At 44.9% G+C, this 21,058-nt stretch overlaps 2 protein-coding genes and 1 pseudogene across 7 annotated transcripts; all 3 read left to right on the forward strand.

The window, feature by feature from the left end:
* LOC136355632 (uncharacterized) overlaps positions 1–11,895 on the forward strand; it is a 31,736-nt pseudogene extending 19,841 nt beyond the window's left edge.
* On the forward strand, positions 2,737–10,142 carry LOC9268328 (uncharacterized). Of its 6 annotated transcripts, XM_015776651.3 has the most exons (12): positions 2,737–3,109; positions 3,747–6,054; positions 6,148–6,453; positions 6,537–6,624; positions 6,701–7,415; positions 7,563–7,892; positions 7,988–8,203; positions 8,389–8,481; positions 8,586–8,666; positions 8,744–9,128; positions 9,225–9,310; positions 9,812–10,142. In XM_015776651.3, the coding sequence occupies exons 6-11, from the start codon at positions 7,563–7,565 to the stop codon at positions 9,266–9,268; spliced, it is 1,149 nt and encodes a 382-aa protein (XP_015632137.1). In that variant the 5' UTR covers positions 2,737–3,109; positions 3,747–6,054; positions 6,148–6,453; positions 6,537–6,624; positions 6,701–7,415; the 3' UTR covers positions 9,269–9,310; positions 9,812–10,142. The 6 variants fall into 6 exon arrangements, with proteins under 6 accessions (XP_015632137.1, XP_015632138.1, XP_015632139.1 ...); XM_015776652.3 differs by lacking the exon at positions 6,537–6,624; XM_015776653.3 differs by lacking the exon at positions 6,537–6,624 and having other exon boundaries at positions 6,148–6,411.
* Positions 11,896–12,942: 1,047 nt separating the features above from the next.
* Positions 12,943–13,681, forward strand: LOC112938213 (E3 ubiquitin-protein ligase AIP2). The gene has a single exon (XM_026023818.2). The coding sequence runs from the start codon at positions 12,943–12,945 to the stop codon at positions 13,507–13,509; it is 567 nt and encodes a 188-aa protein (XP_025879603.1). The 3' UTR covers positions 13,510–13,681.
* Positions 13,682–21,058: the final 7,377 nt, after the last annotated feature.

Genomic DNA, 21,058 nt, shown 5'->3' on the forward strand with positions numbered 1-21,058 from the left:
AGGAAGGGGAGGAAGGAGAGAATGGGCCGGCGGCCCATTCGAAAAAAGGAGGAAAAAAGGGAGGAAAAAGAAAAAGAAAAAGGAAAAAGGATTTTCCCTGGAATTAAAATATTGCTTGCTCAATTTTAAATGGTTAAAATTATTTCTAGAGCTCTGAAAATTCCACTAAAAATCCTGTTAATGAATTTCGACATGTAGAACTCAAGAAAAATTCCACATGTCAAATCCGATTATTATTTGCATTACTTTCTTAGGGTTTTCTCTTGATTGCACCTGCATTTTCTTGGGGTCGTTTATAAATTAAATTTTAGGCTTGGGAGGAGAACTTCGGGGTGTGACAGCCGGGCCCCACAACAATCGCGAAAGATCCCGTGCGTAGCCGATAGAACTAGCACCGGGCTTCTCCTTCCCCTCCGGACAGCGCGTGGCCCATCTCCGGGTTGACTGCGCGCGCATGTCGACGTTCGGCCGCCGATCATGCTTTCCTCTTCCGTGGTCACCTGGTCTGTGGCTCCTCTCCACTCCGCTCAACCTTCGCGATTGATTCTTGGATTTCTCAATCGGTCCGTGGAGGTCATGCCCGATCCCTATCAATTCGGAGAACAACTCGCGGTTTCCTTTTTGGCGTAAATCTAGTCGAAGTCAGCCTCTGATTTGTTTGAATTGGACGACGACGTGAGGTGCCTCGCTGAGTAGTGGTCATCGATCGCTGCTGCAGCTGCGAGCACGAGCAGTGCCGTTGCTGCCGCGGAGAGCGCCATGAGCACCACCTCCCAATGTGCTCCCTCGGCCAGGTCCGAGCAAGTCAGCCTCCTCAGGATCTACACATAGAACAAACAAAATGCAAGTGCCTTGGCAAGCTTGGCGTTGGAAAGCTTTTGTGTGTCACAGACTGGGAAGAAAATTTGGTAAGACTGAAGTCTTACGCTCCTGCAAAAGACTTAATCCCTTGTGCAACACGTGTCCCGTCACAATCTCAAAGCACAGAACTCCCTCAAACCCTCTTAACTATGCATCCTGACGTCGTTAGCACGTGAGAAGACGAACGGACGCGGCGCACGTTGCTGTGGGGAGATGGACGAGCGCGGCGCAGGAGATGAACCGGTGCTCCTGCGTGAGGTGCGGCAAGTGGGCGAATCAAACCCTGAAGCCGGCGAAGCAAGCCAAGGTGAGAAGATGCTTGTTTTTACTATCCATCTGCTGTTGATTCTTCCATATGGCTAATAGATTGATGACTTAAACACGATTTTTGTTTCAATTTGATTCCATCTAGTGTTGGTAGTAACCGGTTTTATGTTCAACTCTATTGGCCATCATGCTATGGGTGAAAGCTCGGATTGCAATCTTGAGGGTCATAATGTAGAGTTCAGATCAGATTGTGAGAAATTTGAACAATTTGCTCAATCAAATATAAAGGTAAGATGCTCTTTTTATAACAAATTGACCACATCCGTGTAGAAGTCATCTATAAACTCATTCAAGAAAATATTCGATTTAATATATGCTTCCATTGTACTTATAGGCTACCAATCAGAATGCTCCTTGCGAGCAAGTGCCAAAGGTTGGCATGACCTTTCAATCTGAGGATGATGCATACAATTTCTACAATTCATATGCTAGAAGAGTGGGCTTTAGTGTAAGAAAGTGCCATTGGGCTTTAGTGTAAGAAAGTGCCATGTTAACTACAGAGCAGATGGTACTTTATCATCCAAGTACATGGTTTGTAGTAATGAAGGTCACAAGAACAGTAATCCAACACACCAGCCTAAGAAAGAACGTGCTTGTACAAGAATAGATTGCAAGGTTCGTGTTCAGTTCTTTATTTCCCGGGAAGGTATTTGGAAGGTGCAGAAAGTTGAATTGGCACACAATCACCCTTTTGTAAGTCCTGACAAGGCACACATGCTTAGATCACAACGGCGTATGTCAAATGCCGATGAACATATAATTAGCATGATGCAACAAGCAGGAGTTAAGCCAGCTGAGATATTTGAATTTTTTCAACGGTGGTCAGATGGAGATGAAAATGTGCCATTCTTACAAATGGATTGCAATAACTTTATTGGTTGAGAGCGCAAAAAATATTTGGAAACACAAGATGCACAAACATTATTGGAGTACTTGGATAACAAACAAGCAGAAGACCCTTCTTTCTTTTATTCTTTGCAATTGGACAAAGAGGATGGTCGAATTTGTAGTTTCTTCTGGACAGATGGTCAGGCCATTGTAGATTATGCTTGTTTTGGGGATGTTCTCTCCATTGACACAACATTTCAAACAAACAATTCTAAAATGCCATTTGCTCCTATTATTGGAACAATTCATCACAGGCAAACTATTCTTTTTGGAGCTACATTATTATTCGATGAAAGTGCTGATTCATTTGTTTGGCTATTTAGAAACTTTCTGAAAGCAATGTCTGGAAAGCAACCTGAAACAATTTTCACAGATCAGTGTGCTGCAATGGCAAAGGCGATTAGGATTGTATTCCTAAGCTCAAGTCACCGTCTTTGCCTATGGCATATCACTACAGAAAAGTAATCTTTAGTTACCGTATATTTTGTTACCAACGAATTTGGTAGCTACATGTGTATCAATAGTTACCAGTATCTAATTCCCTGGTGACTAAAAGATCTACAGGAATTCACACCAACTTGTCCTTCACAAAATTGATAAACGTGATAACCATGGGCCTTCTAGGGCCTTTTGTCACCGAGGCTAAGGCCTTTTCTCTTCAGACCTAAACCTAGCAAGCACAAAAAAACCCGAGGTGGAGGAGGCGGCTGCGGCGGCCGCGCGAGGTGGTGGCGGCGGCTGCGGTGCGTGCGCGAGGTGGAGGAGGCGGCTCCGGCGGCCGCGCGAGGTGGAGGCGGCGGCTCCGGCGGCCCCGCGAGGTGTAGGAGACGGCTCCGTCGGCCACGCGAGGTGTAGGAGACGGCTCCGGTGGCCCATCCGGCTGCATCAGGACCAGCATCGTGAGTCCAGTGAGATCCATTGGTAGTGGTTGCGGCTAGTTCGGAGATCCATCTGCAGCGGCTGCAGCAAGCTCAGGCAAGGAGAAGCATCCTGTTTCACAGCTACATCGACGGGTTCACGATCCCTTTTCTAGGTTTGTGATTCAAATTACATACATTAATTTTATTATTAACTGAACTGATTTTGAGCACCATAGAAATGCTTTGAACTGATATTTGAATGGTTGTTTTACTCTTGCACGTTTGATTTCCTAAGTACTATGGTTTTGTGGATTGATTTTGTTGTAATCATGTTGAAGAAATTGGTGCTGCTATGTCTAATGAGAGCCTTGAACTACAATAGTTTGGCAAATGCCTCAGTTTAGGTGCTCACTTGCCCCAATTTTTGGTTTGGGTGTGATATGATTGAATTTGTTGTGTGATGAGTGGTTACTGATTATTGGCCCACTACTCACCATACGCCTAACAGTAATAATTAGTGGTGACAAATTTCTAGTCCGAATTTAATTAAAGCCATTCACTGCTTCCATGCCCTGTTTTGATTTGGTTGTGAGAAATGTTTTCCTAGTAGATGACACTAGAATAAGAGAATATACTACAGACCAATATAGACCTATATATGGTCTTGCAATATTTAATACTTGTGTTAGTTCAGCTATGTATAACATAAGAAAATTGCTTGGTCTACTTACAAATATATATTAATTAGTGACATATATATGATATTATATTTCAGTCCACAAATTAATGATAGCTAGGGTGCTTGTGCAGGACTTTAGGATATGGATAAGAGTTGGATGAATTTGCCTGATAGGTTCTCACAAGGTTATATAGCCGGTGTGAATGCATTTACCGAATTTTCCTGTCAGCAAAATAGAGACAAGGATGCACTGCTTTGTCCTTGCGAAAGGTGTATGAATATAAGCCAAAAACCTATCAATGAAGTCCGAACTCATCTAGTATTATATGGCATACAAGTTTCATACAAGCATTGGGTTTTTCATGGTGAACAAGTGGACCTAGATATTGATCCAGTTGATGAGCCTATCAATGATGAAGATGATGAGGATTTTGATGGTCTGGACATGATTCAAGATCTGTTAGGAGACATCCATAGAGGTACAGCTGGGATTCAACAGCAAGACCAAGCAGGTAGTGGAAGTATTGGTGACCAAGCAGGTAGTGGAAATATTGGTGCTGAACCTAATGAAGAAGCAAACAGATTTGACCGTCTGTTAACAAGTGCACAACGCGAGCTATACCCAGGCTGCAAAAGTCACTCTAGATTATCATTTCTGTTGAAGCTTGTCCACCTAAAAGATTTGAATCATTAGAGCAACAAATCATTCGAGATGTTGCTCAAACTAATGAAGGAGGCTTTGCCATCAGGAGATTCACTTCCAGCCACATATTATGAAGCAAAAAAGATGCTGAGAGACCTAGGACTAGGTTATGAAAGTATACATGCATGTGTTAATGATTGTGTGTTGTTCAGGAATGAATTGGAAGAAAATGATGAGTGTCCAGTTTGCAAGGAATCAAGGTGGAAGGAACATAAAGGGAAGATCAAGCGAGTACCCCGAAAGGTTCTGCGGTACTTTCCTTTGATACCAAGATTACAACGATTATTCATGAATAAGGAAATAGCTTCAGATTTGCGATATCATAGTGATAAGCGCGTAGTTGAAGAAAATGTGTTGAGGCATCCATCCGATGGTGAAGCTTGGAAAGACTTGGATAAAAGGTACCCATGGCTTGCACAAGAACCTCACCATTTGCGCTTAGGACTTGCTACAGATGGCTTCAACCCATTTGGAACTATGAGTAGCTCTTATAGTGTATGGCCTGTTATTATAGTTGTGTATAACTTACCGCCATGGAAAAGTATGAAGGAACCATTCATGTTGATGCCTTTATTGATACCTGGGAAGAAAACACCTGGAAGAGATATTGATGTTTACTTGAGGCCACTAGTTGAAGAATTGAAGCTATTGTTTAACATTGGAGTGGTTACTTATGATGCTTCTAAAGGAGACACTTTTAATATGCGTGCAGTAGTGCTATGGACAATTAATGACCTTCCAGCATTAGGCACACTATTCGGATATGCTACTATGGGTTATAAAGCATGCCCAATTTGCTTGGATGAGACATATTCAGAGTCATTTAGAAGCAAAATTGGTTTCTTGGGTCATAGGAGGTACCTGCCTATTCATCATAGGTGGCGAAAGAGCAAGGATTTTAATGGTAAGAATGAGGAAGCCCTGAAACCAAAGCTAATGTCAGGAAGTCAAATATTTATATTGCTGCAAAATTTAGACCATCTATAGGGCTTCAAGTATGGAAAACATCCTGGAAACAAGAAAAGGAAAGCTTCACAGAAGGGTATGGAAATCCCTGGGAAGAATTTCACCAAGCAAAGCATTTTGTTTGAACTACCGTATTGGAAGGATCTTAAACTACCCCATAATCTTGATGTCATGCATATTGAAAAGAACATTTGCGACAGTTTATTAGGAACTTTATTAAACATAGATGACAAGACAAAAGATACACTTAAGGCCCGCATGGACTTAGAAGATATGAATATCCGAAAAGAGTTGCACTTGCAACATAGGGGTAGTAGTATAGTTAAGCCTCATGCATGTTACACACTATCCCGAGACGAGAAGCATGAGTTCCTTAAATTCATAGAATCAGTTTGCTTTCCTGATGGTTTTGCTACAAATATATCTAATGGTGTGAACTATAAAGAGGGCAAGATAGCCGGGCTAAAGAGCCATGACCTTCACATACTTCTCCAAAGAATACTTCTAATTGGAATGCGTGGGTTTTTACATGAAGATTTCTATCAAGTACTATTGCAGCTGGGTAGTTTTTTTCGCCAACTATGCTCAAAGACATTAAAGCTTGATGTGCTAGAGAAGTTGGAGAAACAAATAGTCATTGTACTGTGCAAACTAGAAATGATTCTTCCACCTGCATTCTTTGATGTCATCGTGCACTTGGCTGTCCATCTACCTGAACAAGCAAGGCTTGGAGGTCCTGTACAATATAGATGGATGTTCTTTGTTGAAAGGTATATTATTCTGTATTAACTTCTCCCATTTGTACGCATAACAATCTAGGTTTTATACTATAGTGTACTAAGACTAAAATATGGCTTGTTTAGGTTCCTTGGTTCTTTGAAAGGAATGATGAGCAATAGGGCTCGTCCAGAGGGTTCTATTGCAGAATCATATATAATGAAAGAGTGTTCAACTTTTTTCTCGATGTATCTCCATGGAATTGAGACAAGGTTCAACAGAGCAGAGCGCAACTATGATGGAGAGAGGCCACCTCTTGGGCTCTACTCAGTATTTTCTACTAGATTCAGGGCATTTGGCCATAAAGATTGTGTGATCTTAACACAGGATCAATATGACTCCTTGTGTTGGTATGTGCTCAATAACTGTGAAGAACTGCAACAGTATATATAGTAAGTCAACATCTAATTTTGGTTAGAATTATTTAATTATTAGAACAAACTTATTAGAAGCTTATTCTTCTCAAATATTTTAGTGAACATGAGGATGCCTTAGTAGCAGAAGGTATAAGAAATGTTCCAAATAGGCAGTGTAAAGAGTTTGCCAATTAGTTTCGCCAAAAAGTAAGTCCATATAGTTTATTACATATATAAGAGTAAGCCTTTTCACTAGCTAACTTCTGTTGTTTGTTGCAAATAGGTGATAGATTTACGAAACCAAGGATCATCTCAAGTATCTGATTGTTTGTATGCATTAGCTATTGGTCCCCATAAAAAAGTAGACATATATTCTGGTTGCATCGTTGGTGGAATCAGATTTTTGACAAAGAAGCGTGAAGAGGGTCGAAAAACTCAGAACAGTGGAGTATGTGTTGAGGGGCCACATAAGGGAAAATTGATAACATATTATGGTATTCTTACAGATGTATATGTCTTGAGTTATCCCAATGAGCGACAGGTTGTTTTATTCAAGTGTGAATGGTATGACCTTGAGAGAAACAAGCCCGTGAGGATTGACAATGACTTTGGTAGCATTAACTTGGGAAAGAAATGGTATATAGATGACTCTTTTGTGCTAGCTAGTCAAGTGAATCAGGTCTTTTATGTAGCTGATACAAAACTAAAAGGTAATTGGCATGTAGTCCAAAAAGTCAGCCATCGCCATCTATTTGACCAAGAGATTTGGAGCTCGACAAATGAAAGTGACATTGATATTAATATTAGTGATGATATTGCATTTCAAGAGGAGGGGGGTGATGTTCTACTGGATGAAACTTTTGAAGCTATCATGTTGCATCGAGATGATGTTAGGCCAGAAGTAGTGACTGATCCAAAAGAGCTAGCAGCTTTGAAAGAACAGCCTATTTCTCGAAATGAGTATGAGGAGGAAGCTGAGTAGAGATTCTTTTAGATAGGTAACTATTTTATAGACATATAATTGCTGTTTTTCTGCATGTTTCTAAAGTTATTAGTCATTGAGCAATATAAATGTGTATTTATTTTTCATCTCTAATTTGTAATTTCACCAAGTGTGCTGATCTGCATTTCTTTTAATATTGTAGATGGCACCAGGGCAAAAAACTCGACAGCTTCGCAACTTAGCACATGCTCAAGATCGGTGTTCTAAAAGATCTGCTGGAACTTCATCGGCAACATCTGTGAGGAAAGTTCGGGGAATCAATAAAGGGAAAGGCTTGGATCGACTAATAAAAAAAACAGGAGGCAAACCAATCAAGTTAAATATTTCAGTTGAGAGAAGGCCTGTTGGTGAAAACAATGAGTTGTTTTCTTGGGAAATTGGAATTATTACTCGCTACCATGCACCTATCCAGTGTATTGGTTGGCAAAATATGACTGAAGTTGACAAGGAAGCACTACATACACTACTAAAGGTATACTAAACATTTGTTCATTAGTTTATAATTTGTTTAGTATTAGATGTATTCACTTAAAATAATTGAAAACTGAGGCATAATTTATTTTGTAGCTTAAATTCGATCTTGATCTCAATGAAGAAAATGTAAAAGGTTGTGTGGAGTTGATGTTTTCTTCTAGTTACAAAAGTTTCCGCCATAGATTCTATGAGCACTATGTGAAGCATGGAGGTGGAGAGAACGCACGAATGAATCCTCACAAAGCACTTGAAGACCGTCTTGCTGACTGGTTCTGGTTGTGTGATCATTTTGAGACAGAAGAGTTTCAGGTATAACTCTGAATTATAGTTAGTGTTTGTAAATCTCTTTGTGCTAGCTTGTTGAAGTACAGGAAGATGATAGTATTACCAATAGACTATTATTTTTATACATGTTGTGCTAGAATATGTTGTAAATAACTAAATACTTGTAAGATATATATGTTGTCATCCTTTTTCTACTTCTAAATATGCAGAAACGATCAACAATAGGAAAGGACAACCGTTCAAATTTGCCATACATGCATTGGAAGGGAACAAAATCATTTGTAGCACTCCAACATGAACTTGTAAGCCAAAAGTATTTGTTATATTGTTTTATTCTTTTACACAGTGAGTTATTTTACTATTATACTTTTACACGGTGAGTTATTTTACTATTATACTTTGACAGGGATGTGGTGATATAACATTGTACAAAGAATGTTATAGTAATGATAAAGGATGGGCTTCAAGTGATGCTAGAGAAAAGCATGTAAGTGGCTCTTTACTTCCATTAAGGATCACTTTTATCATCTAATATACCATGTGTTTATTTTTTGTTGGTTAAAGGATCAAATGGTAAGGATGCAAGAAGAATCCATGCAACAGGATGAAATACCTTTGACAGAGCCGCAAATATGTGAGAAGGTGCTCGGGAAGGCATATGGGTATATTAGAGGGAGAGGTCATGGCCCAAAACCTAATAGAAGAGCTACATCAACTTCAACAAGGACCTATCAACAGATGGAAGAAGAGTTGGCTTCTACAAAACAAACTGTTGCAGTACAGCAAAACCAACTTGCTGTACAACAAAACCAGCTTGAATCTCAACAAAAACAACTTGATTGGTTGCACAGTGTTGTGTCTAAACTTGCTGGTATCCCAACTCCTTGTATGGATGCTAATGGTACATCAGTGCCGGCTTACACAGCTACAACCTCAAATGATGGATCTAGTATGCAACATTTTATTCTTCTTCTAATAGAAAAGCATATCATAGTGTTATAATACACGAAAATGCAATTTAGCTTTTGTTAAATTTATTTGATAGATTCACTGGTTTCGGATGGAATCTCAAGGAGATCATGCACCTGAAGATCTTTTGCTTCTGTTATGTCCCTTTCTTAAAACTCCACTGTAAGTGTTTGAAACTAATTAATGGTCATCTCTAATTCATGCCTCATAAACTTCATCTGGAAACACAGATCTTTTTGTTCCTTGAAATTCTTGTAGTCTAAATATTTCTTGAAGTTACTCCATTCAACATGTTCTAGTTTCAATGTTAATAACAATTCAAGGTGTAATTCATCCTTGATCCTTGTGAACAAACTAATTTTTAAGTCATGCTTTGTTTCCCTACACTCCACTGTAACCATAGCTTCAATACTTCTTTTTTTATATACTTCTGAATTTGCAAGCTTATCTAGGCAACACAAGCAGATCATCTATGTATATGTAAGATGGACATATGTTCAAGTATCCATCATTTTCTTTTCCATGATTTATGCGCCAAGATCTGAAACATAATCATAGATGTTTTTATCTAGTGCTTCTGATAGAGTGAGGCTCATTTTTTTATCCAATATTGTGGCCATTTCTTTTCTGGTGATTAATCTAAATCAGGAATTTCTCTTTCAGGTTATCACTTGGTAGTGCCCTTCAACATATTGCCTGATTCCACTACTATAGGAAAAATGGACCTGACAACATGGCGACACTGCGATATCAAATACCATGTCAAGTTGAAGCCTTACATTGAACAAACAATGGCTTATTAATTACTGTAAATGCCATGAATGTATTAAAATGTCAAAAGATTCACATCTAAATAGGCTACTGCCTTGAATCACAACCATAGCCTTTGCCTTTGGATATATTTGTTGATTTAAATGTAATTATATTTGACATATGGATTTTTTCCCTGGATGATCTTATTTGACATATGGATTATTGTAATTGTATTTTGCTAGATCTAACTACTTCTGTAGTCAATGTTGTGGATGCATATGGTATTGTTCAGAAATATTTTGAATATTAGAAACATTTTTTTCCTAGTATCTAGTCACCAAGGTTAATTTTTCATGGTTGCTACAAGTGTGCAGTGACCAAGGAGGCCATGGTGCCTATATGTTATTTGTTACCAAGTATTGGCTTGGTTACTAAATATATATTGGTACCAACATTTGCTTTGTAACTAATAGTTGTACATATTGTTACCAACAATTGGTTGGTAACTGTTGATGTGACATTTAGTCACCAAGGAGACCAACATTGGTACCAAAATACTTTTAGCGACCAGATTGTAGCCACCAAGGTGTCACCAAGGTCTCATGGTAACAATATATCAACAGCAACCAATATTCAACATCTTGTCACCAAGAACCTTGGTAACTAAAGGGCTCGTTTCTTGTAGTGTATATACCAAAATGCTGCAAAGCATCTAAGCCATGTAATCTCCAATAATCCTAATTTTCTTCGTGACTTCAAAAGATGTGTGTATGAAGAAAGGTCAGTGGCACACTTTAACTTCAATTGGCAAAAGTTGATATCTGATTACCACCTTGAAGACAATGCCTGGGTACAGAACTTGTATGATTTGCGTGAGAAGTGGGCCACAATATATCGCCGTGATTCATTTTGTGCAGACATGACATCCACTCAAAGGAGTGAAGGTATGAACAATATATTCAAAAAAACTTTTCGTAGGAAACTTTCCATTTCAGAACTTTTGGTACAATATGATAAGTGCATTGCACGTCTTCGCCGGAAAGAGTTGTATGAAGATCATAAATCACGGAATTCAGATCCAATTCTTTGTATCAGTAACTTGCCAATGTTGAAGACAGCCGCTGAATCATATACGAGAAATATGTATTCTGCTTTTGAGGAGGAATTTCAGAAACAATTTGTTCTATCATGCACATTGATAATTCAAGAGGGGACAATCAACACATACAAGGTAGTAACTGTGGATCACAGTGAGGACGAAGCAAGAGTCATCTTTAATTCAGTTCATATGAATATATCATGTTCTTGCAGGAAGTATAATTGTCTTGGTAAGTGTATTTTCCAGACATATTGCCCATTCTAGTTGGAATTAATATTTGACCTATAACAAATTTTGAATTGGAATTAATATACCCCTAACAAATTCTGAATCATGCAGGTATTTTATGCAAGCATGTACTACGGACCTTCAACCACAACAATATTATTGTTTTACCTCCTCAGTATATATTGAGTAGATGGACAAAATATGCAAAAAGAAGAATCTTTGCATGCAAGAGAAAAGGCCAAAGTGACAGCTTAGCATCACAAAGTACAAATCTTTGCAGAAAAATGATATCTGTTACACTAAAATGTGGAGTTTCGAATGAAGTCCTCCAACACTTGGATCATGGTTTTGATAAACTGACCATAGAAGTAGAAAATTTACTAAGCAAGGTCAATCTAGATGAAAATGAAGCTCCACAATGTTTTCTTGAGTGTACAGAAGAAGTTGCAAAAGAGAGCATATCAATTAGAGCTCCTCCTCACAAAAAAGGTCCACTGCAAAAAAGATCTAGAAGTTCGCTTGACAGAGGAATGAAAACAACAACAAACAGAGGTACTCTATTTTAACCTGCTTGTCTGTTTTTTTTCATTTTCCTTTTGTTCATTAAGTACCAAATTTTGCCATATGAACTTTGCAGGAGAAGAAACCACACAGCCATCAAACATAAATATAGCTGGAGCTTCACAGCCAACTGTAAGATCAATAAGAATTAAATCTCCATCATAATTTATCTGCGAGTGTACCTTAAATTTTTTCTTGTTATGAATAGGTTCAGGAACCACTTGACTCAAATACTGTGATGCCATTTGGTGACATTTCAATGATATTTGTTCCGCCAATTCGAGGAGAATTCACAAATCTATTATTTCAAGCTCATCATGAAACTACTGCAGCAGCATCAGCTTCTCGGTGTTTAGAGTTTGAAAATCAAGACCCCAATTAATCGACATCATATGACTGATGTTAGAATCATTTTGAGTTCTACTTTGTCAGAGACACAAGCATCAGCTTCTCTGCAAGTTCAGTTGTCTTGTTATTTTGGGTTTTTGCATATGGATATTAAGAGATCTTCTAATCTGATGAAGTTATGTACGAGTGCTTAAGCTTGTTCTTCTTGTTCTGTTTCACTGTTGGAGCTTGTTATCTTAATTCCCAATTTATATAATCACCAACAATCAAGTTGTTATCGGAGCTTCAATAGCAGAGCTCTGTACTTAATTTATCTAATCACCATATAAGCTCACCGTATGTATGATGCTGATATAATAGCCAATCTACTGTACTAGTTGTCTTTGGTATCAACTGCAAAATGACATGGAAAATATTAGAGCCAACAACCGGCTATACTATTGACCTTGCTCTTAAGTTTGGAAAATTTTGTAGCCCTTGCTACGTTTTGATCTGTTTCTGAATATCTTAAAGCCGCCCGTTGATCTTTCTACCTTAATTTTGTCATGGGCGTCGTGATTTTCGTTCAAAGCATACATGCACATTGGGAATAAACGTCGGCCGAATCCGACTCACCTTGCATGGCAACAATTTTCATATCGGATTCCGACGCCGTCTCGGCGTTCACGCCCCCCAGCGCCTATATAGCTGCACACCCCGGCCCGTCGGCTTCCTTCCAATCAATCCAACGTAAGGACTCTGACTGTCTGACGTAGTACGCCCCCACACCACGACGACCACGACGAGCGCCACCGGCACGCCGGCCATGGAGACGGAGGAGGACGACCATCGCCTGCACCCCCGCACGCGCACCATCGCCGACCTGCTCAACCAGCTCGACCAGATCCACTCCACCTCGGCGACAAGAACCACCGGCGGCGGCGGCGGCGTGGCGCCTGCCTCGGACGAGGCGATCGAGGCGCTCAAGGACGTCACCGGCGACATCGATCAGCTACCGGCGGAGTGCGCGATCTGCCTCCACGGTGGCCTGGACGCGGCGGCGGCGCCCGCGGGGTGGAAGGAGATGCCGTGCGGGCACCGGTTCCACGGCGGGTGCCTGGAGAAGTGGCTGCGCGCGCACGGCACCTGCCCCATGTGCCGCCACCAGATGCCGACCACTACCGCGCCGCCGCCGCCTGCAGCCGAGCAGGAGGATTATCTGGATGGTGATGAGGAGGAGGACGCCGGCGACGACGACGAGGTGGAGGCTGGTGTGGGGCCGCTGCCGTTGGAGTTGCGAGTGGTGGTAGCGCACTCGAGCGGCGGCTATGGAGGAGTGGCGGCGTCGGCTTCGACTACGAGGCGGCTCCTTGCATGGAGCACGACAATCTAAACAAAGTAGCAAAACTGTCGATTGACCATATGTATAGTAGGTAGACCATGAGAGGTGCTTTGTCAATTAATCCACCATTTTTGTTTCAGTCTTCTTTAGCTTGTTGATATACTCCATCTCGTCTCTTGAGGAATTAATTCATCTCTTGTAAGAAATTTAATTTCATTGTAAGAAACAAATGCTCATGTTTTTAGAGGAATCCCATCCCGGTTGAGATTTTTCACCAATGGATATGGATCTTAGACGAACGGTCCCAATTCCCTCCTTCCAAATCGGTTTTGTGTTACGGATACATGTAGTTTTGTGAAATTCAGTTACTTTGGTCATAAATATTTGCTTTTTTTGACCATATATTTGCTCAAACTAACTTTGAATACCAAGCCATCGGAGGTATCTGTCCGTTGCGTCGGTCGCCTTCCACCACATCAGCACCATGGAGCTCCACGCGGGGAGAAGGAGAGGAGCTCCACAAAGAGAAGTGGGCTGAGCAAAGAGCAGCCAAAGCTCCGACACCGCTTGCCAAGACAACCTATATCACGACCTGTGCCGCACGATGAAGACATAGGCAGAGAGGACGCTGGCACCAAGGTGGTAGTAGGTATACACAAGGATCGCTACGCCAGTTTGGATCCTCAACACCCCGGCGTCTAGCCATTGACGAAAGCCGGTCGGATTTGTAATGAAGCAAGTAGGGAAGAGAGTACTGAATGTGACTGAGTTCTGAAAGATTGTGAGGCCTCACTCATTAAGGCGACTTATATAGGCGCAAAAAATCGAGTGATACCCCTGACATGTGAACGTGGTGGGGTATGGTGGGTACGCCTGATTGGCGCCGAAAGATACATGCATGATCGGCGCCGAAAGTTACATTGGTCGTATGCGCCAAATGGCGGGCAAATACTCGTATCACACGCGAATAAAGGAGGCTGCATCGGTGCGGCAGAAAGTAGTCGTGCATGCGCCGAAAGGTATCGTGCATGCGCCGAAAGGTATTGTGCACATATAACAACAACGTAGTCATTACACGAGCATACAGTACTGGAAAGTGAAGCAAGTAAACAAAGAGAAGACTGCTCTACTGGCCCTGCCCCGCGCCGCGACCACGCTTGGTCCTCCGGGCCTGTGCTCGCACGTGGTCCTGGGAGTAGGTGAAACGATCCGGTGGCACAGCACGGGTAGCACGAGTGTCCCGCGGAGGAGTGGCCTGCGCCTGGTCCTGCGTCTGCACCGGCGGTGCGCCTCCCAGCTGTGAGGGGCCAATGACGTCCTCTGTCGAGCCTGAAGCGAAGTCGAAGTCAGTGATGTCGAAGAGCAAGGTGGAAGGCAGCAAGCGGTCCGACGAGGTCCCAGCATGGTCCAGTGGTGGACCCTGACTCGACGTGCCGGCTGCCTGTGACGAAGTCCCGGTGTACTGCCAGAACTGCGCTGAGTGCGAGGTCGACACAGCTGCCTAAGACGCTGACCCTGCAGCCTGGGAGAAGTGGGCGGCCTGCGTCATAGCGAACTGGGCGAAACCTACACATCGACAACGGGACCCTTGTAAGCTAAGACATAAAATGTATGTAAATTGATTGTCGAAGTAATGTTGTTTTTTTAAGTACCTGTGGGGGGCACAACAGAAGGCCTAGCCGAGGAAGGCGGGGTGCTGAACGGTGCACGAAACCCTGAAGCAATCGGCAAGTGAAACGGCTCACTTATATGTGCGAGGCATGTACAGAAATAGTAATAAAAATACTTACCTCCGTGCGGAGGGGGAGTCGGCCTAGGAACGTGCGCAGCTGGACGGGGACCAGTCAGTACGGGTGGCCGCTGTACAGCTGCGTCTGCCCGAGCAACGTCGTCTACACGACAGGTGAGCACTCGGAGAATCGAGCGCATCGACTCCACCATCCACGTGTACGTCGTCAGGTGCTCCTCTACGGGTACCGGAATCCCCACGCCTAAACGTTGGATCGTCGTTGAACCGTTAACGACGACCCGGTTGATGTCGTCGACCTGCATGGTTAATTTGTTCGTAAATATTCGTAAAATTTGACGAAGAGAAAGACATGAAAACATAAAGGAATGGTGCGATGCAGGGTACTCACAGCACGAGCAAAGTCCTGGTCGCGGTGCCTGGCATAGAGGTCTCTAGTGCTCGCAACGTGGGGCTGCTGCTCCAAGGGAGCGAAGGTGACCCTAGTACGGGTGCGTGGCTGGTACCAGCGTAGGTAGGCCTGGTACGACTCCTCAGTGTGTGGCTCTCCCTCGTGGTCCACGACCTCCTCGGTTGCGAGCAACCAGTCCTCAACAAAAGTCGCCAACTTGGCGAGCTAGTCGCCAGCTGAGTGCTGACCCTTGCGCGAGTACCTGCGAATTAATATGTAATATTAGTGTGAAACGACAGATGTTACAAATTATTGTGAACAGGCAGATTTTAATGCAACAACGGAAAGCGTAGTGCAAGATCTTACCGGTGAACAGCAGCTGGGACGGTGGTCGGAAACGGTACTGGAAAGGGCTGACGGAAGCCGAACTGCCGCATCACGCGGAAAGGGGCGTGAGGCTCAACGCAGATGTCGAAGACCATCGGAACCGTAGTCATCCAGTACGCCTGGTCCCTGGTGCAGAGTGTGGACAGACCCAACGACGCACGAGCCTGGGTAGCCGCTGCACTGTAGGGCTCCCACACAACGTCAGTCGGCAGAAGGCGGTCGAACTCCATAACAAACTCAGGATACGACCGCCTAACCTGGACGTGAGCCCATCGACGCTGCAATATGAGACGATCGATGTGATGTACAATGAACTTAGCAATTAACTTAACAATACGATAAGATCGATGCAACGTACCTGACGACGGCACCACAGAGTACCCATCGTAGGGTAGTCGACCTCTGGTCGCTCCTCGTACAGTGACTCCTCGTACGCGTGCTGGTCCACCTCAGGGCGGCCGATCGCAATCCTCTCAGCTGCCCAGATAGAAAGAAAGAGAGGGCACCCACCAAAGGTCGCGCTGGGATCCGTCTTCGTGCAAGACTCACAAAGTGCACGGTACAGAGCCGCCAACAACGCGGAACCCCGGCTCCACTGAGGCACCTCGCCTACCGCGGCGTCGGCGATTCTCATTAACTTATGAGAACTGATTACCGACAAGTTCTTCTTAGAGTTTTAAGCTCCGAAAGCATAGCCCCAAGTAAAACCACGGAAACATCTTTTGTGGGCCATCTAGGCGTGCGTATGACAACGGCGGCCCAGCACAGTAGCCCACCCGAACACAGTCCAAACAACGGCCGCAGTTGAGAGAACTCTTCCCAACTCTGACTCCGACTCCGACTCCGACTCGGTCTAAATGGCTAAACCCCCACTCCACACACGCACGCAGGCAAGCAGGCAGGCAGGCAGGCAGGCAGCGCAGTAGGCCGAATCCGACTCCGACGCCGTCTCGTCATCCGCGTCTCCCACAGCCAATGCCGCCCTATATATCAAAAGCCACCCACCATAGCAGCCAACCGCGAGCTCCAGACGCTATCGCGCGCGCGCCTCTCCTTAATAAATTCGTCGTTCGGCCGGCGCGAGGAGGACGACCACGAACACCAAGCTCCACCGCTGCATCTGCGATGGACTCGGGGCGGGCGGCGCCCGCGGCGGACGACGCCGCTGAGACGCAGGAGAGCTTGCTCGACATGAGGCAGTTCATGGACATGACGCTCAACGACTTTAATTTGTCAATGATGCCGTCGACTACATATTCCGCAACTTCTTCGACGACGACGACGTCCCGACGACGATCCCGTCGTCGTCCGCGGAGGCGGCGGCGGCAGCGGCTCCCACCCGCGCGTCGAGTAGGGCGGCGATCGTCGAGGCGCCCAGAGACGACGTCGACGACGGGCAGGAGCAGGACAACTGCGCGATCTGCCTGGACAGGGATGACGCGGCGGCGGCGGAGTGGAAGGAGACGCCGTGCGGGCACCGCTTCCACGGCGGGTGCCTGGACAAGTGGCTCGAGGCCGCGTACGCCACCTGCCCCATGTGCCGCCGCCACGTGACGCCGCCGCCGATCGCCGATGAGGATGACGATGATGACTCTGAGTCTGATGATGATGACGACGACGATGATCCGGTTTTACTTTTTAGTCCTCGAGGACATCTGCGACGGCGGCTCCCTGAGGACGACGACGACCCCCGCCGAGAGCATGCACGACGACGCTTTGCATAGACGAGCTACATTAGCTTTGCTGTCACATTCATCAGTGCATGTACTACTAGAATTTGATTAAATCTGTTTCTATTTTCGAGTTTAAAGTTTTAAATATTTCAGTAAAAGTTTGTCCAATTTCTCTTTAGAAATTTGAGTTGACAAAAAAAATGATTCTAAGAAAAAAAATTCGCGTACAGGAGTACGGCCGCCGTCGTTCAGCCCGTCACCCCCGTCCCACTGCGGACCCTCTGCAATGGACTTAAGCCGCTAGGCTACATCAAAATGTTAAATGTATAAATTCTGCACACTAGCATATTTAATATGGACAAAACAGAGAATATCCACCCTAATAAATCATAGTTTCAACAATTTTGAAACTATGTCATATAAATGTTGTTATTTTTTTTAAGAAATGTTTGCAACTATTTTGATTTTTTTTAGTTGATGCATAATCATCGGCAATGTACTTGTTTTCATCGACATGGCAAGGAGATGTGAAACTTGAAGCCGAAGAGAATAAAAAATAAAAATAGATCTAGTAGCATGAGGATATTTTGAACAGTTTTACAACTTGTGGAGATTATGGATATCCCATATCTACACGGCGATGATATTTGGGCTGAATATAGGATACCGAATATAGATAGAATATCTTATTTGTATCTCGGGTTTGTTTCTCAACTTGTACATCAAGGAAATACCTTGAGACTTAGTCGGTTACGACTGTATTTTATCTGTATCTGCATATTCCGTTAGGGATATAGATTATCTTTTGTAACACGGACTCCTTCCCATATATAAGGGGGGTCCGGGTGCCTCTAGGGGTATGTGTTGATTTTCTCCAAATCATACAATCAATAAGATACTCGGCGGATTCATCCCCGGACAGGAGTAGGGTATTACTTCTTGAATAAGAAGGCCTGAACCTGTATAAATCTTTTGTCTCCAAACCCATTCACTTCTCCAGCTTGATAGCTACCCCCTTTTATTATTGCCGAAATCTAGTTTCGACAGTTGGCGCGCCAGGTAGGGGTGCGTCAAGCTTTTCGCCGATCAGTGCAATGGGTTCCGTCTCCGGCATCGACGACCTCGTCTTCCCACCCGGGCAGACGTTTCGGTTCGGCAGCCTCGACTTCGTCACCAACAACTTCGGCAAGATTTCTCTCCTTGACTCGGAGTCAGACCAGTCGGGGGAGAACCGGATTTCAGTCCCGTTTGGACTCCTAAACGCGGCTGAAAGTTACTTCAAGACCATCTCAATCGAGTTGGCTTCAAACCACTCGGGCGAGATCGCATCTTCTCCAATGTCACCAGATCAAGATGATGAGGCTTACCCACCGATCCTGATGAAGCTCCCCGACGATTTGGCGGCCGTCTCCATCACGACAACGTCTCCATCCCGTAGGCCTAGGCGGAAGTCGGCTTCAACACCGATTTCGCCTAGCTTCAGGGAAGTCGGCGTCATCCTCCAACCACTCGGCACGGTTTCGACGGATCAGCTGGATGGCTACTACAGCTCTCCCACCGTCGACTCGCGTCCCACCGACATCGTAGAGTACGACGAGTCTAGCTCTCGCTACAACGACCCGGATCTCGACGACTTCGACGGAAGCCTAGATGACAACTACACCCCTCTCTACTTCGGCGTCTTCATGGCCGATAACGAGACAGAGGAGCAACGCCAAGCCCGGGAAACCGAAGCACGTCGCGAGACTGAGCGTCGCCGACTAGAGGAGGAGCGTCAAGCACAAGAACAAGAACGGCTACGGCGTGAGCAGCAGGAGCGTGAGCGAACCGCGAAGGAGGCTGAGGACCGACGGCAGCGAGCCTTGGAAGCAGGGCGCCGAGCGCGTGATTTCATCGGCCAACAAGATGTTGAAGGGACACCGGTTTTCCGCACCCCTCAACAGAATGCGGTTGCCGCGATCACCCTCCTCGACACCCTCCTCAAGGAAAACGAGCTCAATCAATCTGATCACGTCGTCAACATCTTGAACCAGACAAAGACCATGATTGCGGCTTCGGTCCCAGTTAACTCCGAAAGCGTCCGCACGCCGACTGGCAGCCGACTCCCCCACTTCCGATCTCATGACTACCGTCATCCAAGCCTCAGCATCACTGGCGCAGGATCCAATCGCAGGAGCAGGGGTCACGACGAGCGGTCCGTTCACTCGCCTCCCGACCATCATAGGGAGCGCCGAGTGGAACGGCCTCGCTCACCACCTCGTCGCCGCCCCGTCGATCTTCGCGACACAATCATACAGCGCCGAGCAGCTCGAGGCCATCATCATTCGCCGGACCGCCACGACGACGACCTTGATGGAGTAGCAGCCTTCACCGACGACCTGCGTCGAGTGGATTGGCCAGCCGGCTTCAAGCCGACTGGAATAGAGAAGTACGACGGTACCACCAACCCAGAATCGTGGCTTACCGTCTACGGTCTCGCGATCCGCGCAGCAGGAGGAGATAGCAAGGCCATGGCGAACTATTTACCAGTGGCTTTAGCGGATTCCGCCCGATCTTGGCTCCATGGATTGCCCCGTGGTACGATTGGATCTTGGGCCGAATTACGCGACCACTTCATCGCCAACTTCCAAGGCACCTTCGAGCGTCCCGGCACACAATTCGACCTCTACAACGTTGTTCAGAAGTCCGGAGAATCCCTTCGAGATTACATCCGGCGATTTTCTGAACAACGTAACAAGATCTCCGACATCACCGACGACGTTATCATCGCCGCATTCACCAAAGGGATTCGCCACGAAGAATTGGTCGGCAAGTTCGGGCGTAAACCTCCCAGGACAGTCAAACTTATGTTTGAAAAAGCCAATGAGTACGCCAAAGCCGAAGACGCCGTCACCGCATCAAAGCAGTCGGGTCCCAGTTGGAAGCCAAAAAAGGATACGCCGGCTACGGGAGGAGGTGGAAGTAACAATCATAAGGACCGCAAGCGTAAGCCTGAGGAACTTGTTGCAACCGCCATTCACTCTTCTCGACAGCGTTCGCGCGTCAACACGTTCGACAAGATCATGAACTCCCAATGCCCGCACCATCCTAACTCCAACCACGTGGCCAAAGATTGTTTCGTCTACAAGCAATTCGCGGAGCAATACACCAAGACTACACGGAAGAATTCCGACGAAGAACAAAGCACGTCGAGGAAGAAGGACGACGGCGACACCCCGGTAGGATTTCAAGACCACCGCAAGGAGCTTAACCATATCTTCGGCGGCCCCCTGGCTTATGAGTCTAAAAGGAAGCAAAAGTTGACCGAACGGGAGATCAATGCTGTTCAGCCCGACACGCCCCAATATCTTCGATGGTCAGAGATTGCAATCAAGTTTGACCGCTCGGATCATCCTGACCGAG

Source organism: Oryza sativa, chromosome 3 (assembly GCF_034140825.1).
Source record: "Oryza sativa Japonica Group chromosome 3, ASM3414082v1".
Taxonomy (NCBI): domain Eukaryota; kingdom Viridiplantae; phylum Streptophyta; class Magnoliopsida; order Poales; family Poaceae; genus Oryza; species Oryza sativa.